Source organism: Antechinus flavipes, chromosome 6 (assembly GCF_016432865.1).
Source record: "Antechinus flavipes isolate AdamAnt ecotype Samford, QLD, Australia chromosome 6, AdamAnt_v2, whole genome shotgun sequence".
Taxonomy (NCBI): domain Eukaryota; kingdom Metazoa; phylum Chordata; class Mammalia; order Dasyuromorphia; family Dasyuridae; genus Antechinus; species Antechinus flavipes.
The window spans coordinates 6,865,337-6,885,529 of NC_067403.1; the positions used below are offsets into that span (position 1 = coordinate 6,865,337).

At 47.7% G+C, this 20,193-nt stretch overlaps 2 protein-coding genes across 5 annotated transcripts in view; one reads left to right on the top strand and one right to left on the bottom strand.

Annotated features, from left to right (window-relative positions):
- Positions 1–6,138: 6,138 nt before the first annotated feature.
- On the bottom strand, positions 6,139–7,341 carry LOC127540694 (elastin-like). The gene is made up of 3 exons (XM_051965512.1): positions 7,224–7,341; positions 6,403–7,068; positions 6,139–6,312 (listed from the first exon to the last, which is right to left on the bottom strand). Exons 1-3 carry the CDS (start codon positions 7,339–7,341, stop codon positions 6,278–6,280), a joined length of 819 nt encoding a protein of 272 aa, XP_051821472.1. The 3' UTR covers positions 6,139–6,277.
- Positions 7,342–7,656: 315 nt separating this feature from the next.
- CPEB2 (cytoplasmic polyadenylation element binding protein 2) overlaps positions 7,657–20,193 on the top strand; it is a 64,221-nt gene continuing 51,684 nt past the window's right edge. For 2 of the 4 annotated variants that reach the window (XM_051967227.1, XM_051967228.1), the window contains exons 1-3: positions 7,658–9,224; positions 9,523–9,804; positions 9,886–9,975. In XM_051967227.1, the coding sequence (XP_051823187.1) occupies positions 7,995–9,224; positions 9,523–9,804; positions 9,886–9,975 (1,602 nt within the window). In that variant the 5' untranslated portion in view covers positions 7,658–7,994. Of the gene's footprint in view, positions 9,225–9,522; positions 9,805–9,885; positions 9,976–20,193 lie in introns of all 4 variants that reach the window. The other 2 variants (XM_051967229.1, XM_051967230.1) reach the window with 1 other exon arrangement.

Consider the following 20,193-nt stretch of genomic DNA (forward strand, 5'->3'; position numbering starts at 1 on the left):
TCAATATTGTTATCTGTAGTAATTTGAGTCCACTGGTCTTTCCATTAAATGTCTGTATCTTCTACGTCAACAATTATCCTTAAGGGGTCACAGTATTTTTATATTGCACAGTGGACCTTCCTTCCCATTTGATGAGATAGGAAATATCAATATTGTCAGATGTATTTATAATGGTAAGACAAGGATTGTCTTACCCATGGTCACATGGCTAAACGTGTCCAGAACCAGGATGCAAAATGCAGGCCAAAAGAAGCAGGGCTCTTAGTGTTGAGTCTAGTGTTTTCTTACCTAGAGCACACTACTTCCCTGGGTCTTTAGAAAGTGTTACCCCTTTTTTCAAACTCCATAAATGCAAATTGACTGGCCGACTGACCTAGAGTTCCACACCCCTTCTCTGGAAAGCTGAGGGACATGTTTGAGCATATATGGGGATCCTGTTGCACTCCACAGCTCCCACCGCCGTCCCCCCAGTTACAGGCCCCTTCAGTACAATGATTGGCCCAGAATAAGTGTTGTGGAGGACAATGGTGGCTGCATGAAAGCCCGTAAGCCCCTCTTGAGTTCGAGACCACAGCTGTTAGGAATGATGCTAAGGCTCAAATCCATGCAAAGATCAAGTAGTTTTTCTTCCTCCAAATTTTCTCTTTCCTTTGCTTAGAAAATGATCTATGAAACCTTCTATGAAAGGTGGCAGTAATGCATTCTACCAAACATGTTTTATGAATTTTTTATCTGAACTTTCACAGTCTCTAACACTGACATAAAGCCTTTGTTATTCTTTCTCACGTGCTAGGCCAAGTCAGTCCTAAAATTGATCGACACGAGCCCTCAGAACAAAAGGAGAGGACAGTGTGCACGCTGAGTGGTGACTTGACGTAAGTCTCTATATGAAAATGATTTTTTTTTAATTTCAAAAGTTTTCACAATAGCATCTGAAAACATAAAACATGTCGCACCCCCAAATTCAACTGAAATGTCTGGGGACAATCCAAAGGGGAAAATTTTATTTCGTTTTTTATTTTATTAATGAATTTATTTATGAATTACCCTTGGCCCTAACCGATAAGAAAGTAAAGTAGCACAATGGATGGCGTATCCAATTATCATTGCCAAGAAAACCCCAAGTGGGGTCGCAAAGCGTCGGACACCACTGAACATCACCAGGGCTAAGCAATAACTTCAGGCTTTTATAGAACATTGATTTAGGTAAGTGGTAATATTAGTTTTGAGAAAACACTGTCAGATGTTATTCATCTAGTTGGGTGTGGTTGAGAAATTCTTAAACAAAAGTACTTTCCACATCTTATATATAAGAAGACTATCCTTTTGGTTTGAATGCAACCATTGTTTGTAAGGTCCATCCATCAATTAAAGCAACTGTGCTCTAACTTGCCATCTGGATTACAGTTGCTTAATATCAAGGTGATCTTGTGGAAAGTATATTGGAGTAACCATCAGGAAAAACTCTTATTAACTTCATTCCCATGTACTTCAGTTTCTTATCTATAAAATGGAGTTTAATAACACCTGACTTATTTATACCAAAGGAATGTTGCAGGAAAAAAAGAGAAAAATGGATGGGAAATATTTTGCCAGATGGATCTGCTATTATTTTCCAGCAGAATGCAGCCATATAATATTTAGGATTACATTTCAGGACCCACCTTTTAAAAAATGGACGTTGGATTTCATTTGTATAAGGTATTCACAGTAAGGAAATTTCCTTTACCAATCCAGATCAATACTTGTTCTGTGACTTTTAGAGTATTATTTCCTGGGAGCACTTAAGAGGTTGAGTGATTTCAGTGGCGACTTTCAGACATTTGATACTTCAGATTTTGTATAGGATTTCCTTAATATAGTATGAATATGTGTTCTCATTCACCAGCCCTTATTTTCCAGATAATTACGAACCCATTACATTTAGTAATGTCTGCAGTGATTAATCATTTCCATACTTTCGTGTTCTCTACCATACGGCCATGTCTTGGATTGTTGTTTGTCCCTCAGAGGTGACGCCATGACGTGCAAGTGGATTGCATTGAAGTGAGGGAGGGCTGGGCACGGTCCCCTGCCTCACTTTCTCCTTCAGAGCCATCTGGGTTCAATGGCAAGCTATAAATATAGACGTGAGATGGCCCTGAGGAGTGGAAGACCTTGGCTTGGGTCATGGGAAGTAGTTAAGGGTCATTGGCAGACATTGGATCTATTAGTTCAGGTCGAGCTTGTGGAATCAAATTGGTGGGTGGGTGGGTATTCAAAGTTAGACACTGAAGGTCAAGGCCCTAAGAACAGTATAATGTGTTTCGAGAATTAGCCAAGACCAGCACCTCTAGTCATTTTCAGTAATGTACAGTGGTATTGGCTATTGAGTTCAGATTTCTGGACTAATAATTTGCATCTTTTATAACAGATTTTCTATTCATGATTCAATAATCAACCTCTAGAGCCTTTACTAGGCAGTAAGGATACACATTTTAAAAACTGAGATAGTCCTCATCTTCAAGGATCTTGCATTTTGCTGAGGATATAAAACAGATTCTCAGGAGGGTAAAAGATATAATTAAAAAAAAATACAAAGTGATGACAGAGAGAAGGAAGAGAAGAGAGAGAATACTGGGAAAAATAAAGGCCCAAAAGGGAGCGGCCCTTGAGCCTCAAAGGGATTTAGGAGCTTCAATAACCAAAGGTGAGGCATGAAGGGGGAAATAGTGATGAATGGGAGAACCACCAGTTTGGTCAGTTTGGGTTGAAATATAGAGCTCATGAGCAAGGGTGATGGCTGATCAGCCCGGGCTGTAGTCAGAAGAATTTGGTCATGAGTCCCTGAAGAACTTGAAATTCCCCAAAGAGGAGTTCATCTTTCATCTTAGAGTTGAGATGGATGCACCGAAGCTTCTTTGGCACCAGGGACAGGGGACAGACCGGTGCTTTAGGAGTTTCAATATGGCAGCCCTGCAGGAGACAGGCTGCAAAGGGGAAACTGGAAGCAGGGAGGACAAATTGGGAGGCTCTATTTTTAATGATGTAGGAAGGAAGTGAGGAGGGCCAGTGAGGTCTGTGGTTCACTGAAAAGTTAAGGAATAATACAGGGCAGATTTCAGTGGTGTTCTGGATTGGCTAATTGGGTCACGAAAGGCAGGAAGCCAAGGGTCATTAGGCAGCTTGGGGGATTAGGTCTGACCTTGGAATAGGTCAGCAGTCCCAGAAGTCTAGCAGGTGAAAGAACCAGGCAACTTTCAGAGGCAGACTGATGACGACTTTCAAAGGGAAGTGGTAGAAGTGAAAGTAGAAAACAGAAAGTGAGAAAGAGCCCAACCTCCGGAAGAGTCCTTTTTTTGCATTTAATCTTTCTGGATTTACATATGAGCAGCTTTGGCTCAGCAGGTGTGTAGCTGTGGTGAAAGGAAAAGTCTCAGGCATAAACTAGAGCATGTTTTCTCACAGTATACAAGTCATTTGCCATGTCTCACAGCTTTCATCTGTCTTCTCTCCACTCTCAGGCTCAACATCCAAGCTGAGATCTCCCCCATCTTTTACCAGGACAGTCATGGCAACGGGCTCTTCACTGATAGCTGGCCCCCAGTCTCACCCTCCATCTAAATTTCAACTGATATTACTGAAACACAAACAGGTTTTTAGGTGTGATCATATAAACTCAGTAAACTCCAGTTTCTATTGCTCTAAAGATTAAAAACAAACCTCTATCAAACTCACTAAGCTTACAACTTGACTCCAACCTAATTTCCCATTTTTATTCCATTTTGAGAACTTTATGATCCAGCCAAATTTCTCTTCTTGCTCTTCTTTGTGGTCTACGTCCTGCTTCTGTGCTTTGCAGTCCATCCCTTAAGCAGAATTCCCTCCTCACCTCTATTAGAGCTTTCATTTCCTTCAAAGCTCAGTTACATGAAGTCTTGTTCTCCCATCCTAGATGTCAGTGCTTCTGCACCCTCAGTGATGTTGAATCTCTTCGGTTTATATTTGTATAACCCCCTAGTAGAATGTGAGCCACTTGAAAGCAATAACTACATTTATTTTCTTGATGCAGGGCAGGGCCTTTATCTCCATTCGGCTTTGGGACTGGAGTTACACCTTCCCCTTCCCCCCTCCAGCACCAAGTACAATACTTTGCATACAGTAGGCACTTAATATATTTGCTGATTATTCGATTGATTGAATCAGAGGAAGAAGGGTCAGGTTAATCACTGCTGGAAATAAACTGCCCAAGGTGCCTTCCCCTATTAGAGTTGAAAGGAATTTTATCAATCATTTACTATAACACATCAGTAAATGCAGGAATCTCTAAAGCTAAAAATGTGTTTTCAGAGTCAGGGAAGTCACTGAAACAGACGGAGCCTTTTACTCTCCCCTTTTCTCTCTATTTTTAATCTCTGGATGTCAGGGAACTGGCTTCTCTCAAATCCCAGGGAACATGCTACCTTGGACAAGAAGCCTTTCCCCTCCTCCTCTCTACTTCTATTATCTCCAATTTATCAGGTATGTATATGTTGATACAGAGTTGTTTGTCTGGTGTCTCCCTAGATTGTGAAGGGAGAGTGGCGTCTGGCTTGGTTTTTGGGGGGGAGGAAGGGGGAATTGGATTTACTGTTTTGTTTTTGCTAAGTGCCAGCATAAAGACTTTAACAAGGACTTCTGGCCAACAACAGGACATCTTCAGACGCTACAAGTCGTTGTGCTCAACTACAGCATGCTCTCCTGTAATTGGAATGAGCGGCTCGATGATATTTTTCATTCAGGGGAGCAGAGTCTATTTATGGCTTTCATGTATTTAAAATGCATTTTGCTTATTGACTTTGATGGCCACTGCGTCTTCTTCCTCAGAATAACCAGAACACTGTAAAGGGCCAGCTCTTCTACCTGAGCTTGGGCACGTGATCTTGTTTCCTCATCTGTGATACAGAGGTTTCTTTTTTTTCCCTTCAATGTTCTATTATTCTCTCTTCAGGAAATCCTTTCACCGATGCAGATCTACAATGTGTGTGTGTTTACACACAAGCACACGCATGCATACATGTTTGTATGTTAAAGATGACATATACACGTCCACACACGCACACCTCCATGTTTTATAGATGTTACGTGTCTGTATATGTCACATCCACGTATTTTGGAGACATGGATTCTTAATGCTGTCATGTCTGACTTCAGGATCTATATGGGGTTTTCTGGGCAAAGAGATTATCGTGGTTTGCCATTTCTTCCTCCGATGGATTAAGGCAAACAGGTGAAGTAAAGTGGCTTGGCCAGGGTCACACACCTAGTTATCTTCTGAGGCTGGATTTGAACTTCCAGACTCCAGACCCAGTGCTCTATCCCCTGCCCCATACATCTGCTTCCATACATGTATATATACTGTGCTATGTATTCCCATGCATATACTGCAGTATGTGTGTGCATTTCTATGAAAGTTGTTGGGGGACATTAAATTACTTGCTGGGGGCCCCCCCAAAACCACCCTGGTTCAGAGGTCAGTTGTCCATCCACTGTATTTCATGGGATAGCTGCTCAAACTACTACAAGCTGCAGCAAAATGAAGACATCAATATCATGGCTTCTCTAAGTGGGCTTTAAAATTCATGATCTTCCCTTCCCTGTGCCTAGAATACCTCACTGGCTGCACTGGTAAGCTCACTTTTCATCAGCCTGTTCTCTTGGTTCTCTAAGTATTGTTCTTGAGCCTGATGTTTATGTTAAATTGCTTTTACACCCTCCTCGTTCCTCGATTTGCCATTCCAATCCCACTAAAGCCCCCAAAGAGCAGTTAGGCAAAACCAACAAAATGTCAGTGTTTGCACGTTATCCTCCCAACGTCCTGGGCCTCTTGAGTAAGAGGAGGAAAATGTTTCATCATATTTGGGACCGACATTGGTTATTGCAATGGATCGAGTTCCGAGGCTGTTTGTTATATATTTAGTATTTGCATTTATAGTTACTTTAGCATGGTCCTTTTGTACACTGTGTTCCTGGAGGTTCTGTTCCTTTTACTCAGTCCCTCTTGTGGACTTCTGGCACTTCTTGGAAAATTCATTTTGGTCCCTGAAAAGTTCCATTTTAAGGATTTTTTCAGCCCTGAACTGCTAAAGGAAAAAAAAAAAAACTGATAGATAGCTGATATTGTACTTTAAAGTGAATACTTTTATAAGCATAATGTTAAATACACGAGAGTAAATGCATATAATCATTCTCAATTTGCAGGTGAGGAAACCGAGGCCGAAAGTTGAGTGTAATTGCCACGGCCACGCAGGCTGTCTTGTCAGAGGACACGAATCCACGCCTGGGCTTTTCCTCCTACATCACACAGAACTTTTTATAAAAGTATTTTTCTCAAGAAAAGGGAGAGAAATTAAAAATGCTTTAAAATGTGTGACGGCTGGCTACCTTTCTTATTTGTACCGCTGGGCTCCCACATTTGGGGGGGACTTTGGTAGAGGCCAGCCAAGATGAGGGTCTCGCTGGCGGGTGCGGGGCTAGAAATATTTAGCGCAAAAGAAAGAGGGCTCGGGGGGCTTCCAGCCGTTCCAAAGGCAGCCACGCGGAGGAGGCAGGCGGCAGCAAGTCGGGGACGGTCCCCCCACAAGCGGAGGCAGGCAGCGGAGACTGCAGGCGGGGGGAGGGCTCCCGGGGCGTCCCGGGCAGCCCCGATCGCCCCGGCTGCAGTCGCTCGCTCGGAGCTCAAGAGTACTTGGCAGCCGCAGCCAAGTGTCAATGCCACAGCAGATACTGTAACCGGGCCCGGCCGGACGCGGCCGAAGGCGAAGCTCCCGGGGGCCCACGGAGGGAGGGCACCCGGCCGCACACCCGACACTACCTGCCCCCGAGGGGCGTGGGGGCCGCCGCGCAGCCAGTTCCGCGGGGACGTTACACCCCCCTCGCGCCCACACCCCCCCACCTGATTTAAAGGCTGCGGCTGGTTCGGGCCCGCCTCCCTCCCCGGACCCCCGCCGGGCCCGCGCGCGCCCAGGGCGGAGCCAGGGCCGCTCCCCCCGCTGGGAACCGTCCCGGTCCCCCCCACTCCCCCTCCCCACCCCCCACCCCCGGGGACGGCTCAGATCGATCTCCCCGGACAGGAGCGTGCGTGACCGCCGGGGGCTGCGGGAGGTCCAGAGCGCCTCGGGTCGGACAGCTGTGCAGCCAGCCCCGGCCCCAGCCCCGGCCCGGCCTCGCCCAAGGAAGGCGCAGGGTCGGCTCGGGGCGCTCACATGACCGAGGGGCGGGGCGAAGAGGGTTCCCGGGCGTGTAAACCACCGCAGCGGACGTCCAGAAAAATGAGAGGGAGGAGCCGTTGCCCAGGAAGCTCCCGTTGCCCCCCACCCCCATCCCCAGCACGCGACCCCTCCCCTCTCTACCCCGCCCGTCCGCCGGCCGGCCTCGCTCCCAACTGGCTTCTCCTTTCCCACGGCGCGAGGCCGCCGCGTCCCGAGGGCAGCTCCTCCCCTCCCCTCCCCCACCCCGCCCTCGGCCGCAGAGCGGGGAGGGGCCGCCCGACCCAGCCGAAGCCGAGCCGGGTGACACCGCGCGCTCCCTCCCCCGGCGCGCCCCGCCCCGCCCCGAGCCGAGGCGCGCGCGCGCCCCCGGCAGGCGCCGGCATGCTAATGAATGGGGGCGGGGCGGGGGCGCGCGGCGGCCTCGTGCCCGCGCGTGCCGGGGGGGACGCAATTGTGAGGTGGCTGTGACGCACATTCCGGGGTTCTTAAGGGGCTGCGGCGGCGGCGCCGGAGCCGGTATCGGGAGGAGGAGGAGGAGGCGGCCGTCAGGGGGGGAGGGAGGGCGCCCAGCCGGCCCAGCCCGCCCAGTGACGGTGTGTCTCACGGACCTCCCCCCCTCCCCTCCTCCCTCCAACACGCACCCCCCCCACAGCCCCGCGCCCGCCGCAGCCCCGGGCCGCTCCCGGCGTCGGTGGGGGGGCCGGCCGAGGCGAGGGGGGGCGGTCCGGCGGGGCCCCCTCGGAGCCCCGCGGCCGCGCCTGATAAATGGGGGATTACGGCTTCGGGCTAGTGCAGAGCGCCCCGCTCGGCAGCAGCAGCCCCGGCCCCCTGTTCAGCGGCGGCGCCTTCCGAACCCCCCAGCTCTGCCCCTCCCTGCTCCCGGCCGCCGCCGCCGCCGCCGCCGCCGCCGCGCACGGCCGGACCATGCAGGATGAGCTGCTGCTGGGGCTGACACCGCCGCCGCCCGACCCCCGCCCGCACCGCCCCCCCGCCTCCGCGCCGCCCTCCCCCCCCCAGGACCCGCCGCCCAGCAGCCACAGGAGGAAGGAGCCGGCCGGCCCCCGCCCCTCCCAGCAGCCGCCGCCGCCGCCGCTCCCCACCCCCGGCCAGTCCGGCTCCCGGCAGCAGCCGCAGCAGCCGCAGCCCCGCGCCCGGCCCGGCCCGCCCCCGCACCAGCACCACGGGCCGCCCGCCGAGCCCCCCGACGCGGCCGCGGCCCCCTCGACGCCCTCGCTGAGCCTGCTGGCCCCGACCATGGAGTCCCCCAACCACCCCCTGCTCGGCGGCTTCGGCAGCCTGCAGAGCCCGGACCTGCCTCACCCCGGCGGCGGCGGCGGCGGCGGCGGCGGTGGGGGCGCCCCGGCCAGCGCGGGAGGAGGGGGCTCGGCGTCGCCGCCGCCGCCGCCGCTGCCGGGCTTCGGCACCCCTTGGGCCGTGCAGACCCCGTCGCCGCCGCCGCCGCCCGCGCAGCCCCCGCAGCAGCCGCCGCCGCCCGCGCCGCAGCCCGCGCAGCCCCCGCAGCCGCCGCCGCCCGCGCCGCAGCCCCCGCAGCAGCAGACGCCCCAGCAGCCCGGCTCGGCAGCCGCGTCGGCGGGTGGCCCCATCAGCGCCCTGCCGCCGCCCAACCCGGAGGCGGACGGCGGCTTCTACCCAGGGCTGCCGTCGTCCATGAACCCGGCGTTCTTCCCCAGCTTCTCGCCCGTCGCCCCGCACGCCCCGTGCGCCGGCATGAGCGTGCCGGGCGGCGGCGGCGGCGGCGGCGGCGGCGGCTTCGGAGGGCCCTTCGGGGCGGCCGCCGTGCCCCAGGCACCGCCGGCTATGAGCCTGCCGCCGCCGCAGCCGCAGCCGGCCCCGCAGCCGCCGCCGCCCGCGCCCCCGGCCCCGCAGCCGCCGCCGCCCTCGAGCCGCCGCTCGCCCGTCAGCCCGCAGCTGCAGCAGCACCAGGCCGCCGCCGCCGCCTTCCTGCAGCAGCGCAACTCGTACAACCACCACCAGGTACGGCCCCGGAGTGGGGGGAAGCCCGAGAAGAAAGGGGGCGCCCCGAGGAGGAGGGAGCGGGGAGCGGACCCCGAAGAGAGGGACCCGAGAAGGGGGCGGGGACGGGGAAGGGGGACCCCGAGAAAAGGAGGGCTGGGGGTGTCCCCGGATTTGGGGGGGGGGCGGACCTCGGCGCTGACTCCTGCGGGGGGTCCCACCCCGGGCACCGGGGCGGGGGACGGGGCTCCGGAGCCTCGGGGGGCCCCTGGCGCTCCCGGGGTGGCTCTCACGGCCCCCCGCGGCGCTGTCCCCGCAGCCTCTGCTGAAGCAGTCCCCGTGGAGCAACCACCAGAGCAGCGGCTGGAGCACGGGCAGCGTGGCGTGGGGGGCCGTGCACGGCCGCGACCACCGGCGAGCCGGGACCATGGGCATCCCGGGCCCCCTGAACCAGATCTCCCCGCTGAAGAAGCCCTTCTCCGGGAACGTGATCGCTCCGCCCAAGTTCACCCGCTCCACGCCCTCGCTGACCCCGAAGTCGTGGATGGAGGACAACGTGTTCCGGACGGACAGCAACAGCAACACGCTGCTGCCCCTGCAGGTGAGCGCGGCGGGCCGGGCGGGGGGCGGGGGGCGCGGGGGGCAGGGCCGCTTTCTGACGCCCCCTTCTGTGCTGTTGAAGGTGAGATCTAGTTTGCAGCTGCCAGCCTGGGGCTCAGACTCCCTCCAAGATAGTTGGTGCCCTGCGGCCGGGACCTCCAGGATAGACCAGGTAGGCTGCCCCGCCCCGAGCTCGGGGGTCCCGGGGTCCCGGGGTGCCGGGCCGGGCGGCGGGGGTCCCCAGGGGCGTGTCTGCCCGTGCTGGGGCGTTTCGGAAGGGAGCTCTCACCCCCCGGGGCGCGCGTGCCGGCCGCCCGAGCGGTTCCCCTCCTCTCCCTCCCCCACGGCTCCACTCGGAGCCGGACGCGGGGCGCTCTGCGGGGGGCCGAGCCCCGGAGGCCGGCGGGGGAGAAGGACGCGCCGGGCGCAGGTGCTGGGGCCCGGGCGGAAAATCCTCGGGCTGTAAGGTGGAGTCGCGCTGGTAGCTTGGGGAGGGGATGCCCTGAGGCAGGGGGGGGCCAGGCGACGGGGCACGAGGCCGGTCAGCGGCCGCACCGAACCCGGGCTCTCCCGGCCCCGAGGTCCCGGTTGCGGGGGGATCCGCCGCTTCTCCCCAGTTTGACGCTCGCGGTCCCCGTTAACCCGAGTTAGGGAGGTTGCCTTGGGTTAGAAAGCGGCGTTCGCGGGTGGGCTGCACGCAGATGCCATAAACTGGTCGGGAGGGGGAAGAGCCGTACGGGGCTCCGGCTGGGCCGGGGCTCGGGGGGCTCCGGCTGGCGGAGAAGCTCCGGGGGAGGGACGGGAGCGCGCGGATCCGGGCGGAGGCGAGGGCCTGGCTTGGCCGCAGGAGCGATTGCACTGCGAGGAAGGGCGGCCTCCTTAAGCCGTATTTCTGATTTCGCCGGGACCTCTTTGGGCCCCGGCTCGGCTCTTTCTAAGATGGAGTGCTTCTAGGTCTGAGGGTGTGTGAGGCTCTGAGGCACTGTTGGAGCTGCTCTCCTAACTGGGGTCTCTGCGACCCAGCAGTGGGGGGAAGTAGGCTCCCATTATTGAGGAGGAGGTGGACTGAGAGCTGTCATAGATGAAAACCGGATCTTCGCCGACTGTGGCGATAAGTTTTCTAGTCATGTACTTGTGTTCCGATACTGCGTGGCTGAAATGGGCGTTTGGCTCAGCAGCTTCAAATAGTCATAGAGCAAAACAGTCTAAAACGGCTCCTTTAGTTGGTTTATTAGCATAAGGCTATTTCCTAGGGAAAAAACCTTTAAAAATTCATGTTCCTGCCTAGTCTTGTGTTTACAACTAGAAAGACGTTTAGCACTTTAACCAGTATGCAGATTTATAATCATCACAGACATTTTTCCAGTCTTTTTTTTTTTTTTAACAATAAAACGTTTTAAATCCAACTGCTTCAATCTCCTTTACCTAGAGAAATTTTCTTATTTTTATTAGTATTTCAAGCCTTTTTTTTTTTTTTTTTGGCCCTCTAAAACTTTGTCTGATCTTAAGTTTTTTAAAGTCCATCTATAGGGTTAAGAACTTCTGCAGTATAGTCTGCCATGCTTGTTTGGAGCCAAAGATCTCTGTAGATATGTCTCTGTATCCTGAATTTTTTTGTGTCATGTTTGCCAAGAAATCGGGATGATTGAATTGGGAGGGAGACAAGAGACAAATTAAATGAGAGACTAAATGAAACACCTGTTAATTTAAAGACTGTTTTTTTTTTTTTATCAGATTTGTCAAAATTGTCTTCTGACAATTTGATCAGAATTTGAGTCATTGACATTTTTACTCTGAATTATCAAAACATTTTGTCTTAATGATTTTTTACTTTGTAGGTAGAAAAATTTCTTGATTTTAAATGGAAAGTTTTCCTCTTCAGACTTAGTTCAGAAGTGTGTATTACATCAAGGAACTTCATTTTGTGTTTTCATTCCAAATAGTATGGATTCAGGTTCCAATAGAAATGGAAGTTCATACTGTGCCGATTACTGTGCAGATTAAAGCCTGTCTGTGTAGCCTGGGCCTTCACCTGTACCAAGTAGAGCTTCGGATTTGGAGCTTGGCCTGGCAGAAGCTCGTTTCCTGCCTCTGGGGATGGCCACGCTCCCTGGCATTTCCTTCCCGTGTCAGAGGACCTGGCTTCGGAGATTGGCTCGGCTTCCCCACTTTTGGTGACCCTGGAGAAGTCTTTCCAGGTCACAGCTTCCTCCTCTCTGGAGGAAGACGTTTGATGGGATGGCCCGAGGCTCTTGCCAGCTCCAGATCTAGAGTTCTGTGGTGCTTCCTGCTTGCCCTTTCAGTGCCATCTTTTTTTTTTCTTTAGATCTATTTCTCCTCCATAGAATATGGAGATTATTTTAGGATCCATTTTAAGAGGGATATATTTGCAATTGATTGTTCAAAGAGAGCTGGCCACAGAGTTGGGAAGACACAGGTGCAAGCACTGCCTCTGATTAGGTTGGCGGTCCCAGAATTTCCACATAAGCCTCTGGCCTTTCTCAAACCAGCAAGGCAAAATGACATACTTTGTCTTGTCCCTCCACCCCCAGCTTTGAATAGCACAGCAGTTCTGCTCTAGTTTCTTTCTCCTTTTTGAGACGGGAGAGCATGGGGGAGATGTATGCTTAGTGGTGGGAGTATTCTCAAACCACCATTAGAGTACAGGTGCTCATGATGGAGAAATAATAGCAGCAATTTGACATCCACAAGTGTTTACTGAGTACTTGGGTCCAGCGTGGCGATGTATTTTTCGGACAATAAAAAGCAGACTAATCCGTAATCCTCGTCTTGGAAGACACATTCAATTTAAACACGTATCAAGTGCTTACTATTAGCAAAGCCAAGCCAAAAGCAATCCTTATTTGATGTGGGAACAGAACAGACCGGAGGCAGGATGGAGAATGTCCGATGTAGAGAGCCGTCTGAAATGCGCTTGCACAGGTAGGTTGGAGCCACAGAAGGGCCCGAAAGGCCAGGGTTTGTGAGGGCCTGCTGTAGCCAGGCTTCAGGAAGGCTCGCTGGGCACCCGAGTGGATCACAGTTACCTGTAACTCTAGGACAGCACAAGGGCCGCAGCAGGGCGGGCACGGGTGACGGAAGCCATGGGGCGCTGGGGCCGGCCGTGGCCTGGGCCCCACTGGGATGGCCCCCAGTGTTTGTAACTAGGAGTTTGGCTAAAATGTAGCTCCCGAGAAGCAGGGGAAAGAGCTGGAAATGGAAACAACTCGAGAACAAAGGAAAGTCTCAGCCAGTGTCTGTGCTGCGTCGGTCACTGGGGTGGGATAGCGGAGCTCCCGTGTCTCGGTGCTGTCGTGTGACACGGCGGGGTAGGACTGCCCTGGCTGTGGGTTTGGGACGGACGACGCGAGGGTCGCTGGGGGTCGAGAGCGCGCGTGTGTTGGCGATGGCACGCTGAAATGACCTTTTCAAAAGCTTGTGTTCTTTGAATTTTAACTGAACATTCTAAAATGTAAAGAAATTCTTTTTTGCGTGCTATGCCCTTTTCCTTCTGAAAATGTATTCCTGCCCAAGAAAAAGTTGTCTTTGAAATAAATAGGATGGTGATTTTGATTATGATACTGTAGCAAATCATGTCTCGTCATAAACGTTTAGTTAGGAATGAGTTTTGGTTGCTTGGTTATAGTATTAACAATACCTTGATAATATTTTTTATTTATTTCTCCCAAGTTATTTCTCAGTCAGGCTATATGTATTTTCTAGGTTTATTGTTTTTTATTTCCTTTTCCCCGATAAACTAGTTCTTCCAAACCCTGCTTAATTTTGTTTTTCTCTTCTCCTTTCCACCCCCTCCCAAATCTTGTTGTGTGCTACACCCAAAATTCAGGGTTAGAAAAGAAGTCATTTGATTTTAGTTTATTTTTATAATAAAAATTAAAGGTCAAGGAGAAATACTTTTTAATCATGATCTGCTTACTGTCCTTGGTACTAGCTATTTCTAGGGTTCTTCCATCTCAGCTTTTGGAGATCACTTTGTCAGCTGTTAATTACCAGTATATAATAAGAGTTGGTGGTAAATTGTTTCTTTTTGAAGTTTCCATATTTGGAAAACGACTTGCTTGTTGCCGTAGAGCTATGCAATAATGAATGTAGACTATATTGTCATAGTTAACATAATCTACCAACTCTCTTTTTTTTTTTTTTTAAAGCAGGGTATCAATAATTACCATTAAAATGTAATGTTTCCACATTGTGAAGAGAGAGATTGTGGCTTATTCATGTTCAACCTAATATTAGAAGTGGGATTCCAACTGAGGAAATGTAGTGCTCTTTTTATTATTGCCCTATTGCCTCGCATTTGAAAATCTTCACAAATAAATCTTTCACTATGGAATCTGGGCTTGTTTCTTAGCCTGGACATTATTTTTCTTTGGTTGCTTTGATTCATAGCCACAAGGCCAAGTTCTGATCAGACTGCCTCCTATTACCCCCTCTCCCCATCCTCACCCCCAATATTCCACTTGCAGTTTTTACCCGAGATGGGGAGCCTGAGTCCTGGGAGGAGGTCTGCTGGCTGGAAAGACAGCTGAGTTAAGAGGTCAGGAATGAGGGGCGATGTTACCTCAGAGGTCACAGTGATTCGCCAGGAGAGCCACTCGTACTCGGGTGAATTAGTGTCTCCACCACAAATCCTCCTTTAAATCATGGCTTTTGAAAATCTTAGTAGTTTCTGAGGTTATTTATATCTAGCTCATGTTCAATGCACAAATCTCCAAATTTTCTTGGAGTTTAGTATTCATCTGTATCTTTTTTTTCTCCGATGGGTTTGCCTGCCAAATAGAATTGAAAGGAGGAGAAAGCAAGAAAAAGCAATTCCTTTGTGCCAAATCAGTAATATCCAAATAATGTGTACTTGAGACAGACTCATTTCAAAATCTGGTCATTTCTATTATTCAGATTGCAAAAAAAAAAAAAAAAAAAAAAACCTTACGGTTGAAAGGAACCTTAGATAACTAGTTCAGTACAAGAAGAAACTCTGCTTGCAGAGATGTCAGGCCTTAGAATCCCAGTGCTGGAGCTGGGAGAGGCCATGGAGGCTGTGTAGGTCAGCCCTTGAATTTTGACAGGTAAGGAAACTGAGGCTAGGACACGAAAAGGGCTTTCTCAAGGGCAGCACCAGAAACCAGGGCTTCCTTTCCTTATTATAAGTTACTCTGCTAGTCAGTGAGACTCCACATATTTAGAAATAAGTTTTTTGAATAAAGTGTCCTAAATTTAGCCTTTAAACCAAATTGTTTTAGCTCCTTAGTTTTACTGGGAGGAGTAATTGTACAATTCCTATAATTTAGTTCTCTTGAAATGAAGTGGATCTTTTTGTAGATAAAGCCACAGTCGTCTTAAGGAAGACGCTTGGAGATGTCAGGAGTCCGTTTGCCTGTTTCGAGCTGTTTTTGTTTTTGGCACTTGTGTGTGGGATGAAACAGATGGTAACAATGTATAGCTAAATGAATATTTATTTAAAAGAGCACTGTTATTTTTCTTTCTGAAGAAGAGCTTTGAAACTTGGTAAAGGACTGTGGAGGAAAACCAAGGGATAGAAACCTTGCATATGGGTTACATCTCGTGGTGGGACTAAACAAGTAGATAGGGTAATACTTCTGCCAATCCACTGAGCAAAGGGATCCCCGGAGAGAGGGTCAGCCCTAAGGGTCTGAGGAAGACTGCGATTGTGGGGAACAGCCCATGAAGCCACAACTGAGACTGCCTGGCCGACTCCTTGCAGAGAAGCATGGTTCTGAAATAGAGCAGATTTCTTTGAAGTTCTTGGGTATGGACAGCCCGGAACATCACGTGCGAGACCCTGACCTCTGCCCCAAGGATTTTTAAAAGGGTTGATTATTAGCACTTATTGCTAATTCTAATTGGAGAATGGCTCAGAATCGGAGCAGCATCTTAGACGGTCAGAAGGATGGGGCTTCGACCAAAGTCCATTTTCCTTTTGGTTTGTGTCTCTGGTAACGAGTGAAGGGAAGAGTATATAACCCCATGTAGACCATGCTTTTCTTTTGGGGGATAATTGTCAGGAATTTCCCCCTTAGATTAGGCCAGTATTGATCAGCCTTCCCATAACTTCCGTCTCCCTGGTTGGAAGATTGCTGGAGTCAGTTTCCCCACATGTGAATCTCCCTCATTCAGCTCTTTATGTATATGACTCTCTTTGGGCCTCACAGTTTTTTTCTCAGTAAAAAGGAAAAAAAAAGGCATGACTTTCTGGAGTTCTTTCACTTATAGAATTGATAGGGGCTAAAAATTCAAAAGAAATCAGATTTTTTTTCCATTTATATCACATAGAAGAATATTTATCTTCAGCATGCCATTGTTCACATTTGAACTCTGGTAGTCGTCTTCTAAGTAACTTTATTTGGATATCAGCAATTTAAATCAATATCAACTTGATCTAAACACTAGATGATATGCTATTAAATCAATAATTTGCAAATATTAATATATTTTGCATATACTTATTTCTTTATTTGAATATTCTTTATCTGATTACTTTTCACTAATTGAATATAAGCTCGTTAGGGATAGTCCAAGTTTCTTTTTCTTTTCTTTTTCTTTTTGTCTTTTTATTCCCAGGACCTAACATGGTGTCTGACAACACAGTAGGTGCTTAACCATTTTTTTTTCCCCAGAGGCATTTGGGGTTAAGGGACTTGCCCAGGGTCACATGTGTTGGAAATGTTAAGTGTCTGAAGCTAGATTTGAACTCAGATCCTTCTGACTTCAGGACTGTTGCTCTATCTACTATGTCACCTAGCTGCCCCAACAAATGTTTTTTAGGTTGAATGAAGGACATACCTCTTTATATGCCTTTTTGCTTTTCTCAAGCTTTCATACATTTCGTGTTCGAAACATTTGTTCTGTTATTACAATCAATTTATTTAAATACCTACTATATACAAGGCATACGTTGCTTTTTACTTGTATTACTTACTTTTCCCCTAGTAGATCTATTCTCTTTTTCAAAGCTCTTTTAATCTGTGGATTAAATTAGTCTTATGGTATAGTTTAATAAACAGTATCAACATTATGAGATCATTTCCTAAGTTTATAAAGTCATTTGTATTTTGGTGACTTCCAAATTTAAATTAAGTAGCTAAATTTTTTAACCTGAGTAGAAAAGTATAATAGAGAAGAGATGACATTTTGGGGAAATTCCTACTGATTTTTTCTTTTCCCCTCACCAACTCAAACATAGATCCAAATGAAAGGCAAATATTCCCATGTATGTAGACTTCAAATTTTAGAAAATTCTTTGTTTACAGTTTCCTTCTCTGTTAATTGATTTCCTGTTCTGTCCTTACCCTTACATATTCTATCCATTAAATGTGGACAGTCCTATGCGTACAGGTACTAGAGATAGTAGCATATGCAATTTGAATATACCTGCATACTTAAAATCTGTCACACATTGTTTCTCACTCCATACTATAACTCTTCAGTTTCCTCAATCCGCCAAGCAGCTTTTACACAATTCCATCTCAAACCAATCCTTGGGGGATTGTATTCTTTCTGTGATTCTCTCTCCTCCCCGCTCCTCCCCCCCCTTATCATTAGAGTCACAGAAAATCTTGACAAGAACATTTCTGTTGCTCTTTTACAATTTAATCTTTTTTTAAAAAATAAAAAACAATCTTCTAACCCACCAAACATGACTAATAGTATGAGAGGAATATTCCATGTTGATACCTCTAGATCAAGAAGGAAAAAAAAAAGCAGAAAGTAAAATTTGATGTGACTTTCCATCTGCACTAAAATGTTTTATAAGCTCTAAAAAGGTCCCCTTCAGAATCTCTAGAAAAGCCTCCCATTTATAAATCTCCTTATCTAATTTATCCTCTGTTTTCTTAAGTATCAGCATTCAAGATAAATTTAAAAGCATTCAATTTGTTTTGCAGATTTTTGTTAATAGGATCTAAGTAATTCCTAAACTTTTTTCCCCTCGAAAAAAAGTACAATATAGTTTATGGATTGCATTATAGATGATTTTGGGAAGCTTGCCAAGGAATCAAAATGCTTAAGACTTATTTCATCTTATAATATCATTTTATTGAAAGGATATATTTAATTTACAAAACTGCTGCTTTGTTTTGTTTTGTTTACAAAACAAAGCAGCAGTTTGTGGAAGAGCTTTTGGAACACCATCATCACCCCACTTAAATACTTTTCACTAAACAGGAATATTTTTCAGCACACATTTTCCAAATTCATGATGACTTTTCTTTGAGTTTATTATTTTCTTACTGAAATCTTTGCAAAATCATTTGAGGAAAATACTAGTTATAACCATCTAGTAAAATTGTATTATTGATGAAGTTAGTTAACTGGAAGCCAGAGTATGGTTTGGTGTCCTGAGAACTGACCTTGACCAGATAAAAGCGGAAATCCCCTCCTTTTACAGAGGAGGAGACCGAGGCCAGGAGAAATGACGAAACTTCCTTTCAAGTTAGGAATGTAGTTCAGAGAGCAGGAATTTCTAGGTGGGTCCTGGTGGGACAGGTGTGACTTGCAGATGCTCCCGACGACCTTGATGGAGAGATCTCCAAGTATTAGAATTCCTGCACCAGGCACGCTTCGGGCTGGAGAGAGAGAAAACAGGAAACTTCAGAGCCACCAAGCTCCTATCTATCATCATGGCTAAAGCTTTATCTTAATTATTTACCCTCGTTAAGAGACTCTTAATGCAAAATGGATTATTTTAAAAATTAATACTTCTAGCATATTTTATAATATGGTAACTCCTTTTTGGAGTCCTTTAAGGTATGCATAATGATTTCCTTAAATCAACAGACTGAGAGACTCTCTTAAAAATTAAATTACTGATGTCCGCTGAATTGTATTAAAAACAAATCATTTCTGAGAAGTCATTTCATAGAATTTTGTTTTATTTGCAACTTTTCCGAAACATGTTAATTAGGAGGGTATACCTTAGTTGGGTATACATAGTTAGTTCTTAGTGAAACAAAATTAGGTTTTCCTCCATCCTGAATTCTTCTGTGGAACTTCTGTGGGCCACATGATCTTCGTTGCTGTGATTATCACAAGATAAGACTTTCTAGGTCAACTCACAGATAGGTTATTTTCCTTTTTGAAGCTCCTCAAGATTTCCTCATCACTAATAAGAGTAACTACCAAATCCTCTAACTTTTCTAATAAGATCAATACTCTTTTGTTAAATGTCCTAGGAACATTTTCTTTGGTCTTAGAAAAGCAGTACATTGCTCTTAGATTGCATGTTTTCTGCCTCAAATTCTCTGACCTAGTTTTTTTTTGTTGTTGTTGTTGTTAATCATAGCTAGGCAGTTGCTTATTTGTATGAGCAGCTTAATATTCTTTAGGTATAGCCTTCTATTTTTGTGTCCCTAATTGGTAATTTGGAATAGTTAGATTGTATTCTTTCATATTCACACACATGAAACTATGTTTTCTGAAATTATACTTTTATTCAGTCATGTTCAACTCTTAAAAATGGAAAGTATTGAGATTTGTTCCCTATGGAAATCAACTTTAACTAAACCCCTTCTTTTAATTTTTTGATAATTTCCTTTTGTTATGTTTTTATGTGATATGGTCACTGATATTTAGTCTAGACCAAGGGTCGTCAAACTATGGCCTCAGATGCAGCAGCTGAGGATATTTATCCCCCTCACACCAGGGCTATTCAAAGGCCCAGAAAACAAAGTTTTTGTTTTTACTCTAGTCCGGCCCTCCATCTGAGGGACAGTGAACTGGCCCCCTATTTAAAAAGTTTGAGGACCCTGGGTAGATCCTGTTGAATTAAGCAACATTTCAGATATTTTGAGTGTTTACTTCTATACTTAGAAAATGTTACCCTCCTCCACTTTTTTATTACTTTAATGTAGAATTAAGAAAGAGACCTTGGGGCAGTGGATAGAGCACCAGCCTTGGCTGTGTGATCTTGGCCAGGTCACTTAACCCCATTTGCCTCAGCAAAAAAAGAAAAAGAGACCGTAGAGATGAGAAAATTAATTTGTACAATTTCTTAGGCCACACTTTGCGTCAGTGACCATGTTATATGGTCGACTATGATTCTTGTCTATGTTCTCCCAGATGTCCCCCTTAGAGGATCCACCCAGCATGTGTTAGGAGGCTTTCCTTTAGATGTTTTTCAGATTTCATTGGGGCCAATTCATTTTTGTTTTTACTAGCCACTTGACTGGCCAGTCCCCTTTGAAAATAATACATACGTACGTACATATAAACATTTAAACTTTCTGGAGCCATAATAGAACTGTGGATTACGATTTAAAGTGTGTCAGCATAAAGTTATAGTTAGAGAAAATAAACTATTGTGTTTTTTTTTTTTTTAATATTGTCTTCTGGTCAATTAACAGTCACAGAAAGG